The following is a 19447-nucleotide window of genomic DNA, read 5'->3' on the forward strand; positions in this document are numbered from 1 at the left end:
TGGTTCCCATGGAGGGATCTGGCCGGGAATCAATTCTTCCTCCTCCGAGGAACTCTGTATTGGGACCTGCGGAGGCCTCGATGGACGACTCTGTGCCAGCGTGTCTGGTGGCACAGGTTGAGTTTGCAAGGAACCGATAAGCATATAGAGGCGCACGAGGAGCGGTACAAACGTTGAGGGAGCTGGTTCCGGTGCCAGCAGCAATTGGATGCCTCGTAGGGTATTCAGCACTGCCTCTTGGACCATGCAGTCTAATTCGTCCTGAAAAGCCGGCATGGATGGCACGGCAGCTGGGGTAGGAGGCAGGCTAGGTGTCACCCGAGCTTCTATGGGGGCCTGTGGAAGCTCAGTGCCCAGCACCAGTATCTGTGGGGAACGCCTAGGGGTCCTGGGTCCAGAGGAGGATGGGGGCTCCTCTCCTGGGCCCTCATTGCAGGCAGCTCAGTGGAAGTCGATGGCGCTGCGGTATCTGTGCCAGCATTGGGCAGGGATGCCCGTCTGTGCCGGTGATGTTTCCCTCTGTGCTCGGTCCGGTCCTTCTCCGGCACAGAGGACGATGACGCCGATGGTGTCTGAGAAATATGGTCATCCGCTCCACAATGTTTCTGGCAAGGCGTCTCTGAGGTCCATGGACCCTCTCCAGCCGGTGGCGCTTGAACTGGTGTTGATGGAGCAGAACGTTTTGAAGCAAACAAATGCTCCATCTTGTCCAGATGAGCGCGTTGGCCTTTGGGGGTCATTTGAGCGCAACTAGAGCATCGACAGACATCGTGCGAGGGACCTAAGCACAAAACACAAACACTGCATGTCCATGATGGACATAGTCCTCTGACACTCGGGGCATTTTCTAAACCAGATCGCCATTGAAAAAGAGGCGGACACGCGGTCGGTAACCATCAGGTACTGCGAGGTATGCTGCCGGGAACAGACCGCAAATCACGGGGAAAACACTTACCGAGCATAGGAGGGAACAGAGTACAATGGGGGACCCCAGTGAGGCTGATTTTAAGACGATAAACTTCAAAAGTTTCCGTGAGGAAAGTTATGAGAAATTTCTCACAGAGCTGCAAACTGTGAGGCAACTTGCTGCGTGGAAAAAAAAAAAAAGTGGGACTGAAACACCTGGTGGCCACAGGGTTAATAGCATGCTGAACATGCTCAGTGTGCCAGTCAAAGTTCTAGAAACTTTGACAAACGTATTCAGTGACAGGGCTCCATCTGATATCACCCATATGTGAGGACTACCATCCTGCTTGTCCTGGGAGAATCACCTTTCCTGGGTGGATTTCTATTCTTCTCAGAACTTTGCCCACCAAAGGCCATGGTGGGAACACATAGATCAGGATAACACGCAGCTAAGGAAGAACCAGGGCATCGACCCCCTTCATGCTTTTTTCTGTGACTGAAGCAGGGTGACTTGGCATTCCGTTGAATTGCCATCAGATCCATATGAGGGATTCCTGATCTGCAAGTAATGAGTTTCATTGCTTCCTCCAATAGCTCCCATTCTCCGGGATCCGATTGTTGTTGGCTAAGAAAATCTGCTTGCACACTGTCGGACCCTGCTATATGGGAAGCTGCTATCATAACTAGATGCCACTCCACCCAGTTCATCAGCATCTCCACTTCTAGAGCAACTGCCCGACTCCTGGTACCACTTTGGCGGTTGATGTAGGCGACCTTTGTTGCATTGTCAGACAGTATCCTGTTTGGATGGTTGCGCACAAGGGGCAGAAAGTCCTGCAAAGCCAAGCGCATTGCTCTAGTCTCTAAGCGATTGATGGATCATGATGCTTCCTCCACCAACCACTGGCCTTGCACCATTGAGACTGACACACTGCTCCCTAACTGGAGAGGCTGGTGTCTGTAACTACCATCCACTGTGATATCTCCCGGTCCACCCCGCAGTCCAAATGGTTGCAACCAAGCCACCACGAGAAACTGGACCTGGCTGAATCTGTAAGAGGTAGCAGGAGATGAAACTGTTCCGACAATGGATCCCACCAGGAAAGAAATGCTTTCTGAAGCGGTCTCATACAAGCAAAGGCCCAGGGGACTAGCTCCAAGGTCGAAGCCATGGAACCAAGGACCTGCAAGTAATCCCCAGACCATGGGTACTCAGGCCTCCAGTAGGCTCAGAACTTGAGTCTGTAGCTTGATAATCCACTCCTCCGGTATCGAAGTGCACACCCAAGAACTCCAGGACCTATGAAGGAAAAAGGTGGCTCTTGGCCAGATTCACTATCCAGGTCCAAGGACCTCAAGCAGTGCAACATCATTTCCACCGCCTATCTGCCAAGGTCCTCCGACTTTGCCCGGATGAGCCAGTCATCCAGATATGAATGAACCAGTACACCCTCCTTCCTGAAGGCTGTCGCTACCACCATTACCCTTGGTGAAGGTCCTCGGGGCCGTGGCTAGACCAAATGGTAGCGTGCAAAACTGAAAATGCCTCAAGGATCATAAGCCAGAGGCAGCTCCGATGATCTCGGCAGATCCTTATGTGTAAATACGCTTCCATTTAGATCTAGGGAAGCCAAAAACTCCCTGCTTCATACCATTGCTATGACAGACCTGAGTGTCTCCATCCAGAAATGGGAAGCCTTGAGAGCCATGTTTACTTTCTTCAAGTCCAGAACTGGACGAAATGTTCCTTCATTCTTTGGTACCACAAAATAAATGGAATGTCCCGGCCCCCTCTCCTCCTGGGGGCAGGAACAATGGCGGCCAAGCAAATTCTAAAGCGTAGCCTTGTCCTAATTCACGCTTAGAACCCACTGGTCCGAAATGATCTTGACCCACATCTCGTAAAAGAGTCAACCAACCCCCGATGACTGGGACTGAGGAGTGGGTTAGCTGCACTTCTTTGCGCAGACTTGGCTCTGCCAGCCCCTTGGCCGGAGCCTTCTTGGTTCGCTCTGCATCCACGAAAGGACTGGGACCAGGACCGAAACCTCTGCTATGACAGAAACACACCTTTGCCCTCGAGAGCGAAACGGAAGAAATCTTTTGGGCTCATCCTCTGTAGCTTGTGCACCATATTATCTCCCAGATGCTTTATCAGCTGCCCTAAGTCTTCCCCAAAAAGAAGCTTGCCCTTAAAAGGCAGCGCCACAAGCTCAGCCTTCGACAAAACATCTGCTGACCAGTTTCATAGTCATAGGAGCCTTCTAGCTGAGACCACAGACATCATATAGTCCTAGAAGAAGTGTGAAGAAGATCATATAAAGCATTGGTCCCCATAAGCAACCACTGCCTCCAAGCATTCCGCCTGCTCAAATTCCAAGGGTGACAGATCCCTGGCAACTTGTAACTGCTACACCCATCTCAAGCTAGCCCGAAGCATAAAACTGCTGCACATGGAGGCCAAGAGCAGAAACCTCAAAAATCTTCAAGGTGCACCTCAAGCTTCCTGTCTTGCAAATCCTTCAGAGCTGCTGCACCAGCTACTAGAATGGTGGTCCTCTTTGTAACCACAGACCCAGAAGCATCCACCTTCAGCACCCTCAAGAGCTCCAGTGTATCTTTGGGCAAGGGATAAAGCTTATCCATGGCTCTACTACCCTTAAGGCCAGTCTTCTGAGTGTCCCACTCTGACCACCAATTGCTTGACCATCCTATGAAAAGGAAAAGTCCTGGCCAGGCCCCATAAGCCATCCATGACCAGGTCTACCAAGTCCTGATCTGAATCCTCCTGCGGAACCATTATCCCTAACTCCGCCAGGACATGTGGGATCATAGGACCCAGCTCCTCCCTTTAAAACAGGCGAGTCACCTTGGGATCATCCCCTTCCATGGAAGGAACCTTCCCAGGTTCCTCCTCCAGAGCTTGACTACACTTGGGCCGGATAACATTGTGAGGACCATCCCCCGACAGCAACCCCTGGTCAGACTCGGAGGAAAAGTCATCCATGGCCCTCTGCACTGCTGGACCTATGACTTTTTGGATCCTTGTGGACCCCGAAGCCTCCGAAAACTTGGGCTTTTTTCTGGGCGGGCCCTCAAAGCCTGCACTTGGGGAACAGCATCCCTTAGCCCTCCAGGCCAGATATGCTTCGTGCATTAAAAGGACAAACTCTGGAGAAAATGGAGAAGGACCATAAAAATCCTCCTCCAGGGGATAAGGATCCCTCCCTGACTGCCCCTCTAGCTCCCCCTGGGCCTTATCGGGGCTAGAATCCACAGGTGATGGCACTGGCGAAAGATCCCCCTCCCCCTGCTGCCCTCTCAACAGCTGTGAATGTTTTCAAAATGGACACCATTCCTGTGCTTAGCGGGAACCTTCTGATGCAGCCAGCGACCTGCCAGGCCTATACTGCTTTGATGATGCTGCCGCAGTTCCCCAGATTAACCCTCCCCACTGAAGAGGCATCAGGAGCATCGGCCGGTCTTAGAGAGCCACGAGCAGTGTTCCCCACAATCGGAGCAACTCCAACGCAGCATGGCTCGGCATGATTCTGTCCGTGCGGCACTTGCTGAGACTGACGGGATCGGGGGAGCCACAAGACTGATTTCCCTTGACCAGCTTTATTGCCAGCGACAGAAGAGCCAAAAAAAGAGAAGCACTGTGTTTTGTTTTTTTTTGTAATCTTTACTAGAACAAAAAGCTCACTTCCCTGAAAGAAGGGTGGCAGAAGCTTCCATCCATCTTTCTGAAGGGGAGAGAACTGGACCATTAGCATTCACCCTCTGTGTGACAGAGAGCAATTTAGGGACCCTAGTCCCTGCTAGTCTTATCCTACTACCAGAAGCAATGGCTCCACCAGGAACTGCCAAACTCCTGGGAGGAAAATCTCAAACTGACCAAAAATCCCTTTTCTTTTTTTTTACACTCAGGTATAGAACAGCAGGTTTTGCACCACCTCCACCTGATGGAGACAGAAATACTGAGGAACTACAGGTGGCTCATCAAGTTAAGAGGCAGGTCTGTGAAGCTCTGTCTCCATCTGCTGGGAGGCAAAACCCAGGAGTCTGGCCTGATCTGGGTATGTACAGGGAATGAAGTTTAAGATTTTAGAGAATAAATATCTGGAGAGACTGAATACATGTCCGTGCTTGCGCTCAGACAAAAAATGACTGGGGAGACTCATGAGGCAACGTCCGCGCAGGAACTTGCGCTCATGCTCGGTAAAACTAAAAAGCTCTACTAGTTAGGAGAGACAAGTCCATTTGGTGCCGTCAGATGACATACATGTCATAGCTAATTCAGCCTAGCAGAAAACCTGGAAGCAGCAAAAAGGGAGATGGAAGTGGGGAGGGGGATATAATGGTGCACCATACCAGGGGTATGCACACTAGTCCTCAAGTGCTATATGCAGATTGGGTTTTCATGACAGCACTGAACATGCATGAGATCCATTTACATGCACTGACTCCTTTTCATGCAAATACATCTCATGTGTATTCAATACACATTTACTGAAAACCTGACCAACTTCCAGCACGCAAGAACCAAAGTTCCCTACCTATGCACCACACCATCTGCACATCCCTTTTTAAAATCCTTGATCTGCCACTGTGTTATGTATGAAATTCAGTCAAATTTTTTTATCTGGGCAGAACTCAAGATAATTTCCTAAAAACTGGTTATCTGGCCACTCTAGTTATTGTTGATACCAGGTTCCAAAGCAGAGCGCATCTCATCTGTACAGAGTCATGGCCTGATGGTGACCATCCCCCTCTCAAAATGGCTACAGTGTAGTGCCCAAAAAGCAAAGTGGGGTAAGGAAAGGGTGCTGTGGGCTTCTTTTTAAAAGCCACTGAAGTCTGGCTGAAGCCTCAGACACTTAGAGCTCCCAAAAATAGTGAACCTACCCAAAATCCAGGGGAAAGCAAGCAGGAAGTTCTCAGACTAGTAGAATTAAAGTCTGCAAACCTTGTATTTTGTTTTAAAGAATTTGAATTTGTTAAACTTCAATACCTGTAAACCCTAAGACTGCAAACAAAATTTGTATTCAGGTAGCAGAATAAAAGTCATAGCTGCATTCTGCTGCACTTGCAAGTGGTAGAAGAGAGGCTGGTGCTGTAGCTATGCATGTGGAAACCGGATTAATATCTCGAGCAACTCAGTGCTTTGTTACAGTACCCTAAGCATTCCCTTACCTAAGCTCAGAATAAACTGACAGGGAATTATCCATGAGAATTATCTTGTAATGTACTGTGCACACACGTCGCTGTAGATATATGTGCCTACAAAAATGCATGCTGGTAGCAGCCCTTCACAAACCCTACTGTAATGTATAGACAGAGTAATTTCTGGGGGCAGGGAGGCTGATGAAGGTCCTCGTTGTCCACGCCTATATTTTATTGCTGCAAGCTCTTTCAGCATCTTCCAGCTGCTGTGCACGCTAGTGCCCCATCAGGCAGCTACACAGAGCTATCAGTTTCCATGTTACTCTGACCCCCTCCCCCCTTCAGAGTCACACAGATGCTACAGGTGGAATGCAGAAGGCTCGCAAAGATCTCTCACTCCAGCATCAAGAGGAAATGGGCTGTTTAAGACCAACAAGAGAAAGGCAGAGAAACCAAACAATTCATTTGTTTTTTTTTTTTATATACAGAATACAGGAAAAGTTTTCTGTAAAATCTAAAACAATACAATTAGTATTTACACTGAAACTAGCTTAACTTCCTGGGAAGAGAGGCGGGAATATCATAATTATAATAAAAAATAAAAGAAGGGACAAACAAGTTTACGACAAAACGCTTTGTTACAACAGACGACTCAGAACCACATGTAGCACTGTACAATTCCTTAAAAAAGAAAGAAAGAGGAAAGAAGCGGTGGAAAAGGCCGGATATATACATGGATTCCACTGCTTCCACAGAGAAAGCGCAAGGATTCCCAGCAGCAGACACCTGCTGTCAGCAACCTGTTGTGCAATCACAGCCGGAGGTTCCAGGGGCAGGGGGCACAGACAGCACTACCCACCTTCCAGAACAGAGCATCTGCGGTATGAAAACTGGATTTCTTTTTCATAGAAAACTATCGGCACTGGCACAAAATAGAAGGAGTCTCTGATTGGATTGTTTTTTAAACCACGACAGCTCCTTCCTGGAAGCTCCAGTGCTGAGCTTGCGTTTGGTAAAATCACCTCTGTAGTCCCCTGCCCACACACACACTGGACATTTTCACGGCTGTGCAGTGAGATCATCATCTTTTTCCATTTAAAAAAAAAAAAAAAAAAAAGAAATGAAATGCCTGGTACAAATATATGTGCAAATGCTCCTAAAACTCGAGCAAAGAAATCGTAAAAAGTTCTTCATGTCATGCAAAGGTGGGACCAGCTTCTGGCCAAAGTAGAAAAAAGGGAGGGGGCAGCTTCTGTACAAGTCTCGTGGCCCTAAGGGACAGAGTGGGAGCGCAGCACGGGCACCTGGTATGGGGGCTTCATGAACAGCTTCTCTTCCAGTTCTGTGTCATGCGCTAGGCCACTCTCCCCTTTGGGCTGTTTGGTCGCAAACTCGCTGATGCTGAAGACAAATTGAAGGCAGCCCAGCTTGATATAACTGCCATGGTGGAGCAGAGCAGTGCCCTCCCAGCCGGCCCCGCTGCCCCCAATTAGGCTGGAGCTGCTGGCTTTGCAGCTGCACGGTCTATGGTGTGGCCCTTGGGCCTGGGAACTCATCATAGCCACAGCTGCCGTTTCTCGGTGTGGCTCTTCGTCCTGCTTTCGGTTCTTGCGTCGCTCTGGAACACAAGAGAGAGAAGTTAGAAAGAAGCAGGCGAAGTTGTGAAAGGAATGGAAAGTTGGCCAGTAACCATTAGTGTTACATCTTAAGAGTCTCCACTGATCACTGATCTCTGGCAGGTCCACGGCCCCCACCCAAGATACAAGCTTAGTACTGCCAGTTCAGTCAGAAATGGCCAGAACGCAAGCAGCCGACTGTTACTTCACTTACTTATCACACTCTGCACTTTGGCAACAATACTGCTGGGAGGGCTGGGTATCGCCTTCTCGGAGAAGTCACAGGAGTACAGGACATTGTCCACAGTCGTTCCATGCTCACTGTAGTTCAACAGCTCGTAATGCTTTGTATTCTAAAGGGAAGGAAAAGAAGAGCTGCCCATTACCACACTATCAATGCAGCCTTCGGTGCTCACTAACATGCACAGATTGAAAATACTGTGTCCTGCAGCAGCTAACCAAAGAGAGCATTAAAAGAATGCTGGGGCAGACATCTGAAGCACAGGTGCTCACCTCATCATAGAATATGCAGGCATGCTTTGCAGATACGTAGTTACAATGACCGTAGTTTGTAAGGCACACGTCCATGTCTGCTCCTGCAAGGAAGAAGGGGCTGAATACTGGTAGGACAGTTGCACCTCACCTACTCTCAGGAAGAATGGAAAATAACCCAAAAAGATACTCTCAACTTGGCTATGGGATGGGGAAGGGGCACAGCAGACTTGTACAGACATTTAACCACATGAATTATATCCCACTGCACGTTTTGGATGGGTCACAAACTATTTAAATAAACATCTAGACCCAGAATAAGGAACTGTTTATGACCCTGAGCTTGAATTCTAAGCTGCCCAAAGAACCTAAAAGGACCGAAGAAAGAAAAAGCCTGCAAAAGACTTTGCATACATATGTATCATATGACTAACTCACCTGTTCCAATGTAGAGGGTCCTGTAACACATGTTGACTGGCACACCAGTTCCCACCATGAGGGGATAGAAGACAGCTCGGGCCTGCACTTCTCTTCTCTGCACTGTGAGAGAAACAAGGGGCAGAAGAGATTAAATATCTGGCATCCAATGCTTATATTAGCTTTAAACCTCAAGCTTTTTACCCTGTAGTTCTATAAAAGGAACTTAAGGACGGTCACAAAGAGGGCAGTACTGTCAGTACCAGCCTGCTTACATGAGCTCTAAATGTCCTCTGTACACATTGTGGAGCAATCCTGGAAGGAATACACCTCTATTCTGCTTACAAAAAGACTCATTAAAATGCAGCCCCCCCGCTTCCATTCTGAATTTGGCTCATGCTGTGTGAAAATCCTGCTCAGCAGCATGAAGGCATTTCTCCCGCAGGACCCCAGAACCCTTCTCTGCTCAGCAAGGAAGCAGAACCCAGCATGGGGAGGGCGGAGATCTGCTCTAAATAAGGCTACTAATCCAAGACCCCTCCCCAAACTGACTCACCTTGTGAGTGATTCCCAAGCAGAGGGGGCTGGTGAGCATTGCTACAGCCTGCTGCAGATGGGGTTTTGGAAGAGAAGAGCTGATGTATCCTCTGCAAAGCCAGGAATTTCACCAACCTGTCATCCAGCAGACTAATCTCCAGCTCTGTAAAGAACACAAACTTAGAGCAAGCAGTTGACCCCGTTTACCCTCCCCCCCAACACACAGAAATCACACATTACTCCCAGCATCCTCTACAATAGACCCAGGGCAAGCACCCATCCCCATTCTCTCCCCAACCATCCCACTGCCTGTCCTCCATTCATTCCCCCCAAAAAAGTATAAACCATTCCCATTTAAAATGACAAACTGAAACCCTGGTGAATACATCAATTGCAATGAACTAATGGATTCCCAAAGTAGCATAGAGAATTGAAGTTACCAAGTGCATCCTTCCATCTGAGAAGGTAACTATCAGACAGGGTGAACAACTACAATAAGAAGAATCAATATGAACCTAATGCACAGGTGTTCTCTACAGAACAGTTGGCACCAATGCCAATGAGGAATATTAACACTGACCCTGCTATAGGGATGAACGTACATGTATTAAAAGCAGTTCTAGAAAGAAGACTTCCCATGTGCACTAAGATTTACATAGAAGAATCGAGTGGAACAGATGCACAGCTGAAGAGAGAGTCACTCACCTCCACTGCCGGCCATTAATGCTCTTAGGGAATTGGTGAGTTCTGCCATCACTGCAGGGTTTGACAGAAACGAGGAGGGAGCTGTTGCAGAGCTTCCTATGGATAAGGTGCTGGGGCTGAGCTTCCCATCTACAGAGAGAAGCAAAGGCAATCAGACACAGGCACCATCACCCTACAGAGCTCTGCTAGTTTCTCCTCCACCCCTCTGGCCAGTGCTCCTGCACCAGTCCCTTCAGGGCCTCATATACCTGCATGTTGCATACAGCTGACACTAACTGCAGATTAACAAATGCTTTTCAACTTCTTAAACAAATTCCTGAGATGCAGTGTATACCATGGAATAGGAATGAGAGGTTTCCTTAGGGATACACTTAAATCAATTTATAGTGGTTAGCTACTTTTCCACGGTAATGTTTCCTAAATCTTCAGCAAGAAGTAACACTAGCTGATCAGTTCAGGATGTAAAATGGTGCTGGAATTGCTGACAGCTCACAAGTTTATTTTTAGACTCCAGACCCACTGGGTTGCAGTGTCAGTTTCCCCAGGATCTTGCAAACTGAATTCCACATAGACACTCCTGTAGGTGTGCTCATGCGTCTTGAAGAGGCAAGGGACAAATGCGACAGGCTGAGGTCCACCACACCTATCCTCACAAAAACCTCTAAGGGAGATCAGTTCATTTCCAGGTTTTGTTGAAAAAGGTTTGGCTGCATTTGCTAACATAGTTCCAGGAGAGTCTCTTATCAGCTTAAGAGCCATTCCACACAGTTTTGTTTTTTTTTTAATTTTTATTGCATTTAATCAGAACATTATAATAAGTAACAAAGATATTAAACAAGTATGCACTGGTTTAATACGTAGAACATACTTTAGAAAAATACAGTGGGGGGGAAAAACTGTGATTATGATGATCCAGACAGTTTTAAGTGAAATGTGAAGCATATCTGCATCCCATTTTCTAATGGATTTAAAGCCAATTAGGTGGCAGAAGGCCAAGTTTCCAGGTTGACAGGAGGTAGAAGCTGCCATCTCCCAAGCCATTTGAAAGAGGGTTTCTGGCCAGCACTTTCAGTGATAAATCATAAAACTAAACAGTCACATTCCTCCAAAGGCAAGCACAAGGCAGGTATGTAGCACAAGTGCTTTTGGGTCCATGCAGCTCTCCATGCCTTTAAACAAGGCATGATCATGCATAATGCTAGACAGCATTATTGTGCCAACAAGGACCTTTGCTGGGTATTCATGGAAAAAGACTAGTAACAAAGCTCAATGTCAAGGGTGGCCAACTCAGTCCTCAATAGCAGGAAACAGATCTAGTTTTCAGGATATCCACAATGACTATGCATGAGAGATCTGCATACAAAGGAGGCAGCACTTGCAAATCTCTCTCATGCATATTTATTGTGAATATCCTGAATACCAGGCCTGCTTTTGGCTAAGGACAGAGTTGGACACCCCTGCTGTATGACATCAGGTATCTAATCCTGAGTCATGTGATCCCACAGTGATTATTCTCAGAGCAACTTCTTTACCTGCAAACCAAGTCTATACCCAACCCTCTCCAAGTTCTCTACCAACCTTTTGCCAATAGGTCATGCTGCAGGAAGAACTTTCTTGCCGATGCCCACTCCTACCCATCAGCCCTACCCAGTAAACCCCAAGCTCTCTCTGGAAGCTGGTGATGCCAACCTCCATGAAGTTACTCACCTGAACACAACCTCTGTGAAGCTGCTACAGAGGCAGAGAGCCCATCACTGGTGGTCTGTGGAGGGGTAAGTGCCCTGGTGCCCGTTAACGGAGACCCAATGGGCCGGGAATCTATCACCGGCAAGGGTGGACCTAGATGTGTCTGAACACCGATGCCTTTCCGCTGCAAAGTGCTGGTGGTCTGTAAGCTGGTACCAGAGCTTGGGTGAGGAGCTGGTAGACCAGGGACAGGTAGAGAGTTTCTTTGTGCACATGACGTGGCTCCCGTCACATTCTCTGTCTTCACAAATGGTCCAGTGGTGTGATTGGGGAGCACGCCTGCTGCTGGTAGCGTGGTAGGCTGGGGCCATGACTGTCGGTGGGACAAAACAGAGAGCGTAGTACTTGGTCCCATTAGCCTCTGGGGTTCAGTCAACTGGGTGGAAGTTTCTGGAGAAATGCTGTACACATGAGGTCCGTTCACTTTCACTTCAGCAGTCATGGGACCATTGGAAGTTCCACAAGGTGCTACCTTCTTGAAGTTTTCCACACAGGTGCCTTCTTCCAACGGCACAGACTGAGGGGACGAGGGGGATTTTGGGAAATTCTGGGATGATGTCCCTGAGGAACAGGTGGTAGGAAATGAGGAGACCAGAGTCTTGTCAGCTGCCTGGTGAGAGCTGGGGACGAAGCCGTCTGTTGTGATAAAAGGCTTAATATCAGCCTTCTCAGTGTCCCCATGGAACGGCATCTGCTTAGCAGATAAATGCTTCAGTATACTGCACTGAAGGGCAACCACGCTGCGGAGCCACTACAGACAGAAAACAATGAATTAGCATACTTCACCGACCATTAATGACAGCCCCTCACTCAACACAGCGAGTATTGGGATAACCCCTCACCCCCTCCACTTACACCAGGAATCTTTGCTCTAATTATGGAAACATCATCTGCAATACTGAGGGAGTTTGGTGACACTGACTTAAGTATCCCTAAAATGTGAGGAAGGCAGAGGGCTGTCAAGGAGAGGGAAAGAGCAACAGAAAAAGCAGGATGGCAGCAAGCCAGGAGGAAGGAGAGAATGAGGGGGAGTGAAGGGTAGCATGTACCTCTTGTTGCTCTGATTGGTTGGTTAAGTGCTCAGAGTTTAAAAGGTGCTTCTGCGAGTCAGCAGTCCCATTACAGACCAGTTCTCCATCACGGATCCCTGCAGGAGCAAGCAGCTGGGGTGGACACTGGTATTGGGCCTTTATGGCATCAGGAACCTGGAAGAGAAGGATAAAATGACAAACTGCTAACAGAAGTTTGTTATGCAGCTGGAAACAAACTGCAATCTTAGAAATGTGGCACGTGTGAAGCTTTGCATTTTTATACTAGGCTGCTGACGCTGGCATTGTGTCTGAACATTGGTTTCAGAGCTACCTGACCACCATCAAAATCTGTTAGGGGACCATCAATTTCTGAACAAAGTAAACATGACTAAAATTTTTTGCTAGTCAAACAACTTTTCCTACTGCTTTCTTCTCCGTGCACTAGCAGATTAGCGTTTCCATCGGCTTATGTGGGAATCTGTCCCTGCAGCAATGAGTGGGACGGTAGAACTTACGTTAGTTTCCTGCCTGCTCCACCCAGTCCAGCTTGCTCATTTCATACCTACCTTCAAAGTTCTTCTCTTGGCAGACTGGGCGACCCTGCGGTTAGGAGGATGCTTCTTGTGGATTCTGTTCAGGAAGTCCACCTTTACCGTGTGTTGTGATATGGTGTCCTGAAACCAGTCAAACACCTGGCACCTGTTGCTCAAGGTCATGTTCTTCTGATTGAGCTGTAGAGAGAGCACAACAATGGTAAAATAGAGGCACAAGCAGCAAAGCTGAAAGCTTCACCATCACGCAGAAGCACAATGCCCGTAGGCACAGAGAGGGGAAGGAGTAGACAGCCAGGGCCAGCAAACACACACTCTGGAAAAAAATATCCACATCCACACTTATGGACCACAACATACAATTACTATTCGCCAGAACTGAGCAAACAGGAATGATGAGAAAACTGACAGTTTTGCTTTTCAAGCTCAGGAAGTGAAAAGCAGAATTTGAAGATGTTTTATCAGTGCCTGTTAGTATAAACTCACAGAAGTGCCAATTTTGTTTTGAATTTCACTTTCTTGCATAGACACAGATGGGATACATTTGAGGGTACTAAGGGAACTTGGAGATGTCCTAGCAGCTCTGCTGGCTGACTTTTTCAATGCTTCTTTAGAATCAGGAGTTTTTCATGAATAGGAACCAGATGTGGTTCCTATTCATAAAAGTGTAAGTAAAGAGGCAGCTGAGATCTACAGTCTAGTTAGTCTGACCTCTGTGGTAAGCAAATTAATGGAATTGCTACTAAAACAGAGGATAGTGCAATTTCTGGAATCCATTGTCAGATGAAGCCAAACAATGTCTGATTGGGTGACCACAGAGCTGGATTAAGGGAGAGCACTAAATGTAGTGTACTTGGATTTCAGTAAGGCCTTTCACACTCTTCTGCATAAGAGAATTATAAACTGAACATCCTTGGTATGGGCCCTAGAGTGATTGACTTGGTTAGAAACTGCTTGAGTGGGAGATGACAAAGGGTAGTAGTAAATAAATTCATTCCGAAGAGGGGGTACTTTACTAGGAGTCTACCTCAGGGATCAGTCCTTCCACTGGCTCTTTTCAACATTTTCATGAGGAGGATTGTCAGGAAAGGTTTGTCTTTTTGACAATGATACCAAAATCTGCAAAAGGGTAGTCAGGAAGATGTGGAAAACATAAGGAGGGATCTAGCAAAGCACAAGGAATGGTATAGGGTCTGGCAGCTAAGATTTAACACTGAAAAAAATGAGTTATACATTTAGGATAAAAAAAACCCAATGTACAGTATGGGGGTGAAATTCTTCTAAGCACAAAAGAAGAGCAGGATCTGCAGATGATTATCTCTGATGATCTTAAGATGGCCAAACAAATGGATAAAGCGACATAAAAGCCAGAAAGATGCTTGGCTGCATAGGGAGAGGAATGGTCAGCAGAAAGAGGGAGGTGATATTGCCCCTGTATAGGTCCCTGGTGAGACCTCACTGGGAATACTGTGGTACAATTCTGGAGACCGCACCTTCAAAAGGATATAAACAGGATGGAGTCAGTCCAGAGGGTGGCTACTAAAATGATCAGTGGTCTTCATTCTAAAGGACAAACTTAAAGATTTCAACATGTATACATTAGATGAAAGGTGAGACAGGGAAGATATGATAGAGATTCAAATATCTCAAAAGTTTCCATGCACAGGAGGCGAGTCTCTAAACAGAAAGGTTTAGATGGGATCATGGGATAAGAGAAAAGGGAATAGACCCAGAAGTAATCTTAGGAAAAATATAGGAAAATTGGTTGTTACCTGCTAGTTTTTGTTCCTGTAATATCACAGATCAGTCCAGACAAGTGGGTTATGCATCCCTCCCAGCAGATGGAGGCAGAGAACACAACTTGAAGCACTGCTACATAACTGAGTGCGCCACCTGCAGTCCCTCAGTATTGAACTGTACCCAAGCCAAAGAATTAGAAGCTACAAAACCCCATCTAGAGTGAACAGATAATGCAGGGCTGGAACACCCTGCCTGGAACCTCCGTCATCTCCAGAAACTCAAAAATTAAGTACAAAAACTCTTCAGACTATATTACATTGACAATCAGGAAACAGTCTTTCAGCAGAGATTGGGAGGGTCTCTGGACTGAACGAAAATAAGCAAGTAAGAACAAAAAGTTTCCTTTCCTGTACATAACCAGATCAGTCCAGACAAGTGGGATGCACCCAAGCGCTCCTAAACTGGGTGGGAACCTGAAAGGCCCACGCGCAACACACTCACCAAAAGATGCATCCTGCTGTACGTGCACATCCAAACGGTAATGTCTGGTGAAAGTGTGAAGACCACACCACCGCCCTGCAAATCTCCTGGGGAGAAAGCAATTGACACTCTGCCCAAGAAGCTGCTTGCACCCTAGCAGAATGCATTTTCAGCTCCTCTGGAACCTTACGCAGAGCAAATAGCCTAAGTCACCATGCAATCGTGGTCTTAGAGGCCAAAAATATGGGTCCGTGTCGCAGCAAGCAGGTCAGAAGGGTCAATCGGAGGGGTCCCTTAACCGCGAGATACACGAGATCCGCGAACCATGGATGATGCGGCCATTCTGGCGCCACAGATCATGGATACGACTATGCACCATAGGATGCGTCTGATGAGGGACCACTAGAGAAACACGTACAACAGGATCTCCCATCTGCCAAGGACACACCAAGCCATCCAGGCCTACCGCACTGGCCTATCTTCTGGGACTGAAAAACCTTGCCCTTTTTGCATTGTCCCACGTCACCATAAGATCCAACTTAGGCACGCCCCCATCTGGCACAGATGCGATCCCAAGCTTCCAGGGACAACGTTCATTCCCCCAGGTCCAACTACTGCCTGCTGAGGAAATACACCTGCACATTCTCCACACCTGCGACATGAGACGCTATCCCCTCGAGATGGAGCTCAGCTGACAAGCTTCAAGTGCCACCGCATGACTTTTCATCCCCCCTTGGCGATTCATGTATGCCACTGTTGACGCATTGTCCAAAAAATAACTCGGAACATCCCGCCTTTGATCCAGGGGAGAAATTCCTCTAATGCCCCAACTGCCCTCGTTTCCAGGAGACTGATAGACCAGGTTCTTTCCTCCGCTGATCAAAGGCCCTGGGCAGACTGCCCCAGGCACACCGCACGCTAAGACTGACGTTCACGGTCAATACCACCCAAACCGGGGTCTCCAAATCCACACCCTTTTCCAGGTTGGGACGCAACAGCCACCACGACAGACTGGATCTGGTCTCTTGTAGGAGAGGTAAAGGCAGATGATACTCCTCTGACAGAGGATTCCGCCTGGATAATAGCATGCTCTGCAATGGTCTCATATGCACAAATACCTATGGAACCAAATCCAATGTGGAAGCCATGGACCCCATAACCTGTAAATAGTCCCAGACTGATGGCAATTAAAAGTTTAAGCAGACAAGACACCTGCGCTTGCAATTTGATCGCTCTGTCGGAGGCGAAAGACACCCTGCCGGATATCAAAGAGCACCCCCAGATACTCCAATGTCTGGGAAGGGACCAACAGACTCTTCGCCACATTTATCATCCAACCCAGCGACCACAAGGTGTCCATAACTCGTCAGACAGACCACTGGCATGCCGCCTCAGTCTTCGCACGAATCAGCTAGTCGTCCAAATATGGATGGACCAACATTCCTTTCTCTGCGAAGGGCGGCTGCCGCCGCCACCACCACCACCTTTGTGAAAGTCTGAGGCGCTGTGGCCAGCCTGAAGGGGAGGGCCCGAAATTGGAAGTGCAGACCCAACATCTTGAAATACAGAAACCTTTGATGGTCCCGCCAAATGGGAATATGAAGATATGCCTCCGTCAGATTCAATGATGCCAAGAACTCTCCTCTGCGGACTTCCGCCATTACCATTCTTAACATCTCCATCCGAAAACATGGCAACCTTAGGGCACTGTTTACCTTCTGCAAGTCGAGGATGGGCCGATACATGCTTTCCTTCTTGGGCACCACAAAATAAATGGAGCACCTTCCTCGTCCCTTCTCCTCCCTCGGAACAGTAACGATTGCGTTGAGGCACAATTGCCTCTGTAGAGTCCCCTGCACCACTTCTCGCTTGTTCCGGGAGACGATGTGGGACTCCAGAAAGGCTTCCCTGACAGGGTGAGAAAGTTTTAGTGCGCAGCCATCTCGGACCACATCTAACACTCATCGGTCCAAGTTAATCTTGGTCCACTCCTCATAAAAGCTGGATAATCTGCCCCGCACTGCTTCTACAGCAGAATGGGTGATGCTGGCTTCATTGCGATGATTTTCCACCAAAGTCCCCCCTTGGTAGGCACCAATCCTGGTAAGACTGTGGGCTCCTCGAAAGGACTGCCGACATCCTGCTGACTGCTTAGCCCCCTGCCCCCGAGGTGCGCTTGCCGGACTGGAACCTACGCAACTCCCGAAACCGGGACAGAGGCAGAAGCACCTTCTTGTCAGACTTCCGATCCTCAGGCAACTTATTTTCCTTGGACTCTCCCAAAGTCTTCAACAGCTGATCCAAATCCTCCCCAAACAGGAGCTTTCTCTTAAAAGGAAGACTGCACAGCTGGGGCCACATGTCCGCAGAACAATTTTGCAACCACAAAAGTCTGCGAACCGCTACTGCCGAGACCATCCTCCTGGCCGAAGTGCGGACCAAGTCATAAAGCGCATCTACAACATAAGCCACTCCAGCCTCCAAGCTCGCTGACTGTAGAGAATCCCCATCCCCAGAGGAAGCTTGCTCTCGTATCTTCTGCAACCAGCATAGACAAGCTCTCTGCATCATGCTACCACAAATCACGGCCTGGAGACTCAAGACAGACACTTCAAATAACCACTTCAATTGAATTTCCCTCAAAGAGACAGCCCCTGCCACTGGGATGGTCGCCTTCTTGATGTCCGCTGAAACCGCTGCATCCACCTTTGGTACCCACAGAAGTTCCAAGGTCTCTTCCATCAGGGACAAAGCTTAGCCATTGCCCTCTCGACCTTCAGACCCATTTCCGGGGAGTCCACCTGCCAGTTCACCAACTTGCGAATTTTCTTCAGCAAAGGGAAAGGCACTAGGGGGCCCCCACAGACCATCCAGGACTGGGTTCACACCCTCATTATCTGACTCCTCCCGAGTCACCTTCACCTCCAATTCCTGCAAAACCTGTGGAATGAGGGGACCCAATTCCTCCTTTTTAAACGAGTGGACTACCCGAGGGTCATCACCCTCCGACACCGGGAACTCATCCAGGTCCAGATCATCCTTGTTCTCATCTGGGTCCACATTCGAGGTTGCATCCGCATCCAGGTCAGTGCACTGCAAATTGAGAGGATCTTCTGACATATCAGAGTCCTCCCCATCACTGGGGTCAGCCTCTGAACCTGCTTGACTCAAACCTAGGCGTCGCATAAGGTCCCCGGATCCCACTGCTGGAGCCACCTTAGCGTTCTTGGAAGTACAAAAGGGTGGCCCTCCCCTTTGGATGCTTGATCCCCGCTCCCTTCTTAACCAGGAAGGCCTTATGTAGGAGAAGAACAAACTCTGGGGAAAAGTCTTTGGGGTCCTCAGCCCCCTGGATCAGAAAGTCTGCCCTCCAAATCTTCACCCCCATTGAGATCTTCCTATGCCACAGGTGACGGGGGAATCATGGGAGTCTGTTGAGCACTGGATCCCATCCATGATCCCCAGCAGGTGCAGCTGTCCCAAGACCCTCCCCCCAGGGTCTCAGCCAGGGCCCTCTCCTCCAAGGATGCCCCCCCCCCAAGGTCCCTTCATGTCCCACCCTGGAGCTAGATCACAGGGATTTACTACTCTCATCTGAGCAGACCAAACCCCGCAGGCCACTACACGCGGTTTTGGCACCATTCCACAAAAGGCGTGCGCTGCAACACAGGCCCCAAACATGGCTCAACCGTTGTGGCATGCACAACAGGCTGCACACACGACAGAAACAGTGTGCTGGCTGCTAACAAAAACTGGCCTGAGCAGCATGTGGGAAACTCCAACTTGAAGACAATCTGTTCTGCTGCAAAGTCACACATCAGACCTGGCCCGAGAACCCAACTGGCAAACAGCAAATCAAACAGCACCTGCGGTCCCCGTTAGCAGAACCACCACTTCCCTTACCACCCCCGGGGCCCCCCGGAGTGCGGGATAAGGGAGAAAGACCCCCCAACCTTCCCCTCCTGAAGTGCTAACGGCTCCTGCAGTCACAGAACCACTCACTGCCCGACTGTTCCCTTAAACTGCTGTAAAAAAAAAAAAAAAGAAAGAAAAAAGTCAC

At 48.5% G+C, this 19447-nt stretch overlaps 1 protein-coding gene across 2 annotated transcripts in view; it reads right to left on the bottom strand.

Annotated features, from left to right (window-relative positions):
- Window positions 1-6532: 6532 nt before the first annotated feature.
- PHF12 (PHD finger protein 12) overlaps window positions 6533-19447 on the bottom strand; it is a 78713-nt gene continuing 65798 nt past the window's right edge. For both annotated transcript variants that reach the window (XM_029612083.1, XM_029612082.1), the window contains exons 7-15: window positions 13183-13347; window positions 12635-12790; window positions 11547-12336; window positions 9840-9968; window positions 9154-9297; window positions 8619-8720; window positions 8202-8284; window positions 7903-8041; window positions 6533-7690 (exon numbers count right to left, since the gene is read on the bottom strand). In XM_029612083.1, coding sequence (XP_029467943.1) covers window positions 7344-7690; window positions 7903-8041; window positions 8202-8284; window positions 8619-8720; window positions 9154-9297; window positions 9840-9968; window positions 11547-12336; window positions 12635-12790; window positions 13183-13347 — 2055 coding nt within the window. In that variant the 3' untranslated portion in view covers window positions 6533-7343. The remainder of the gene's footprint in view (window positions 7691-7902; window positions 8042-8201; window positions 8285-8618; window positions 8721-9153; window positions 9298-9839; window positions 9969-11546; window positions 12337-12634; window positions 12791-13182; window positions 13348-19447) is intronic.

The sequence above is a fragment of the Rhinatrema bivittatum genome, chromosome 8, assembly GCF_901001135.1.
Source record: "Rhinatrema bivittatum chromosome 8, aRhiBiv1.1, whole genome shotgun sequence".
Classification (NCBI taxonomy): domain Eukaryota; kingdom Metazoa; phylum Chordata; class Amphibia; order Gymnophiona; family Rhinatrematidae; genus Rhinatrema; species Rhinatrema bivittatum.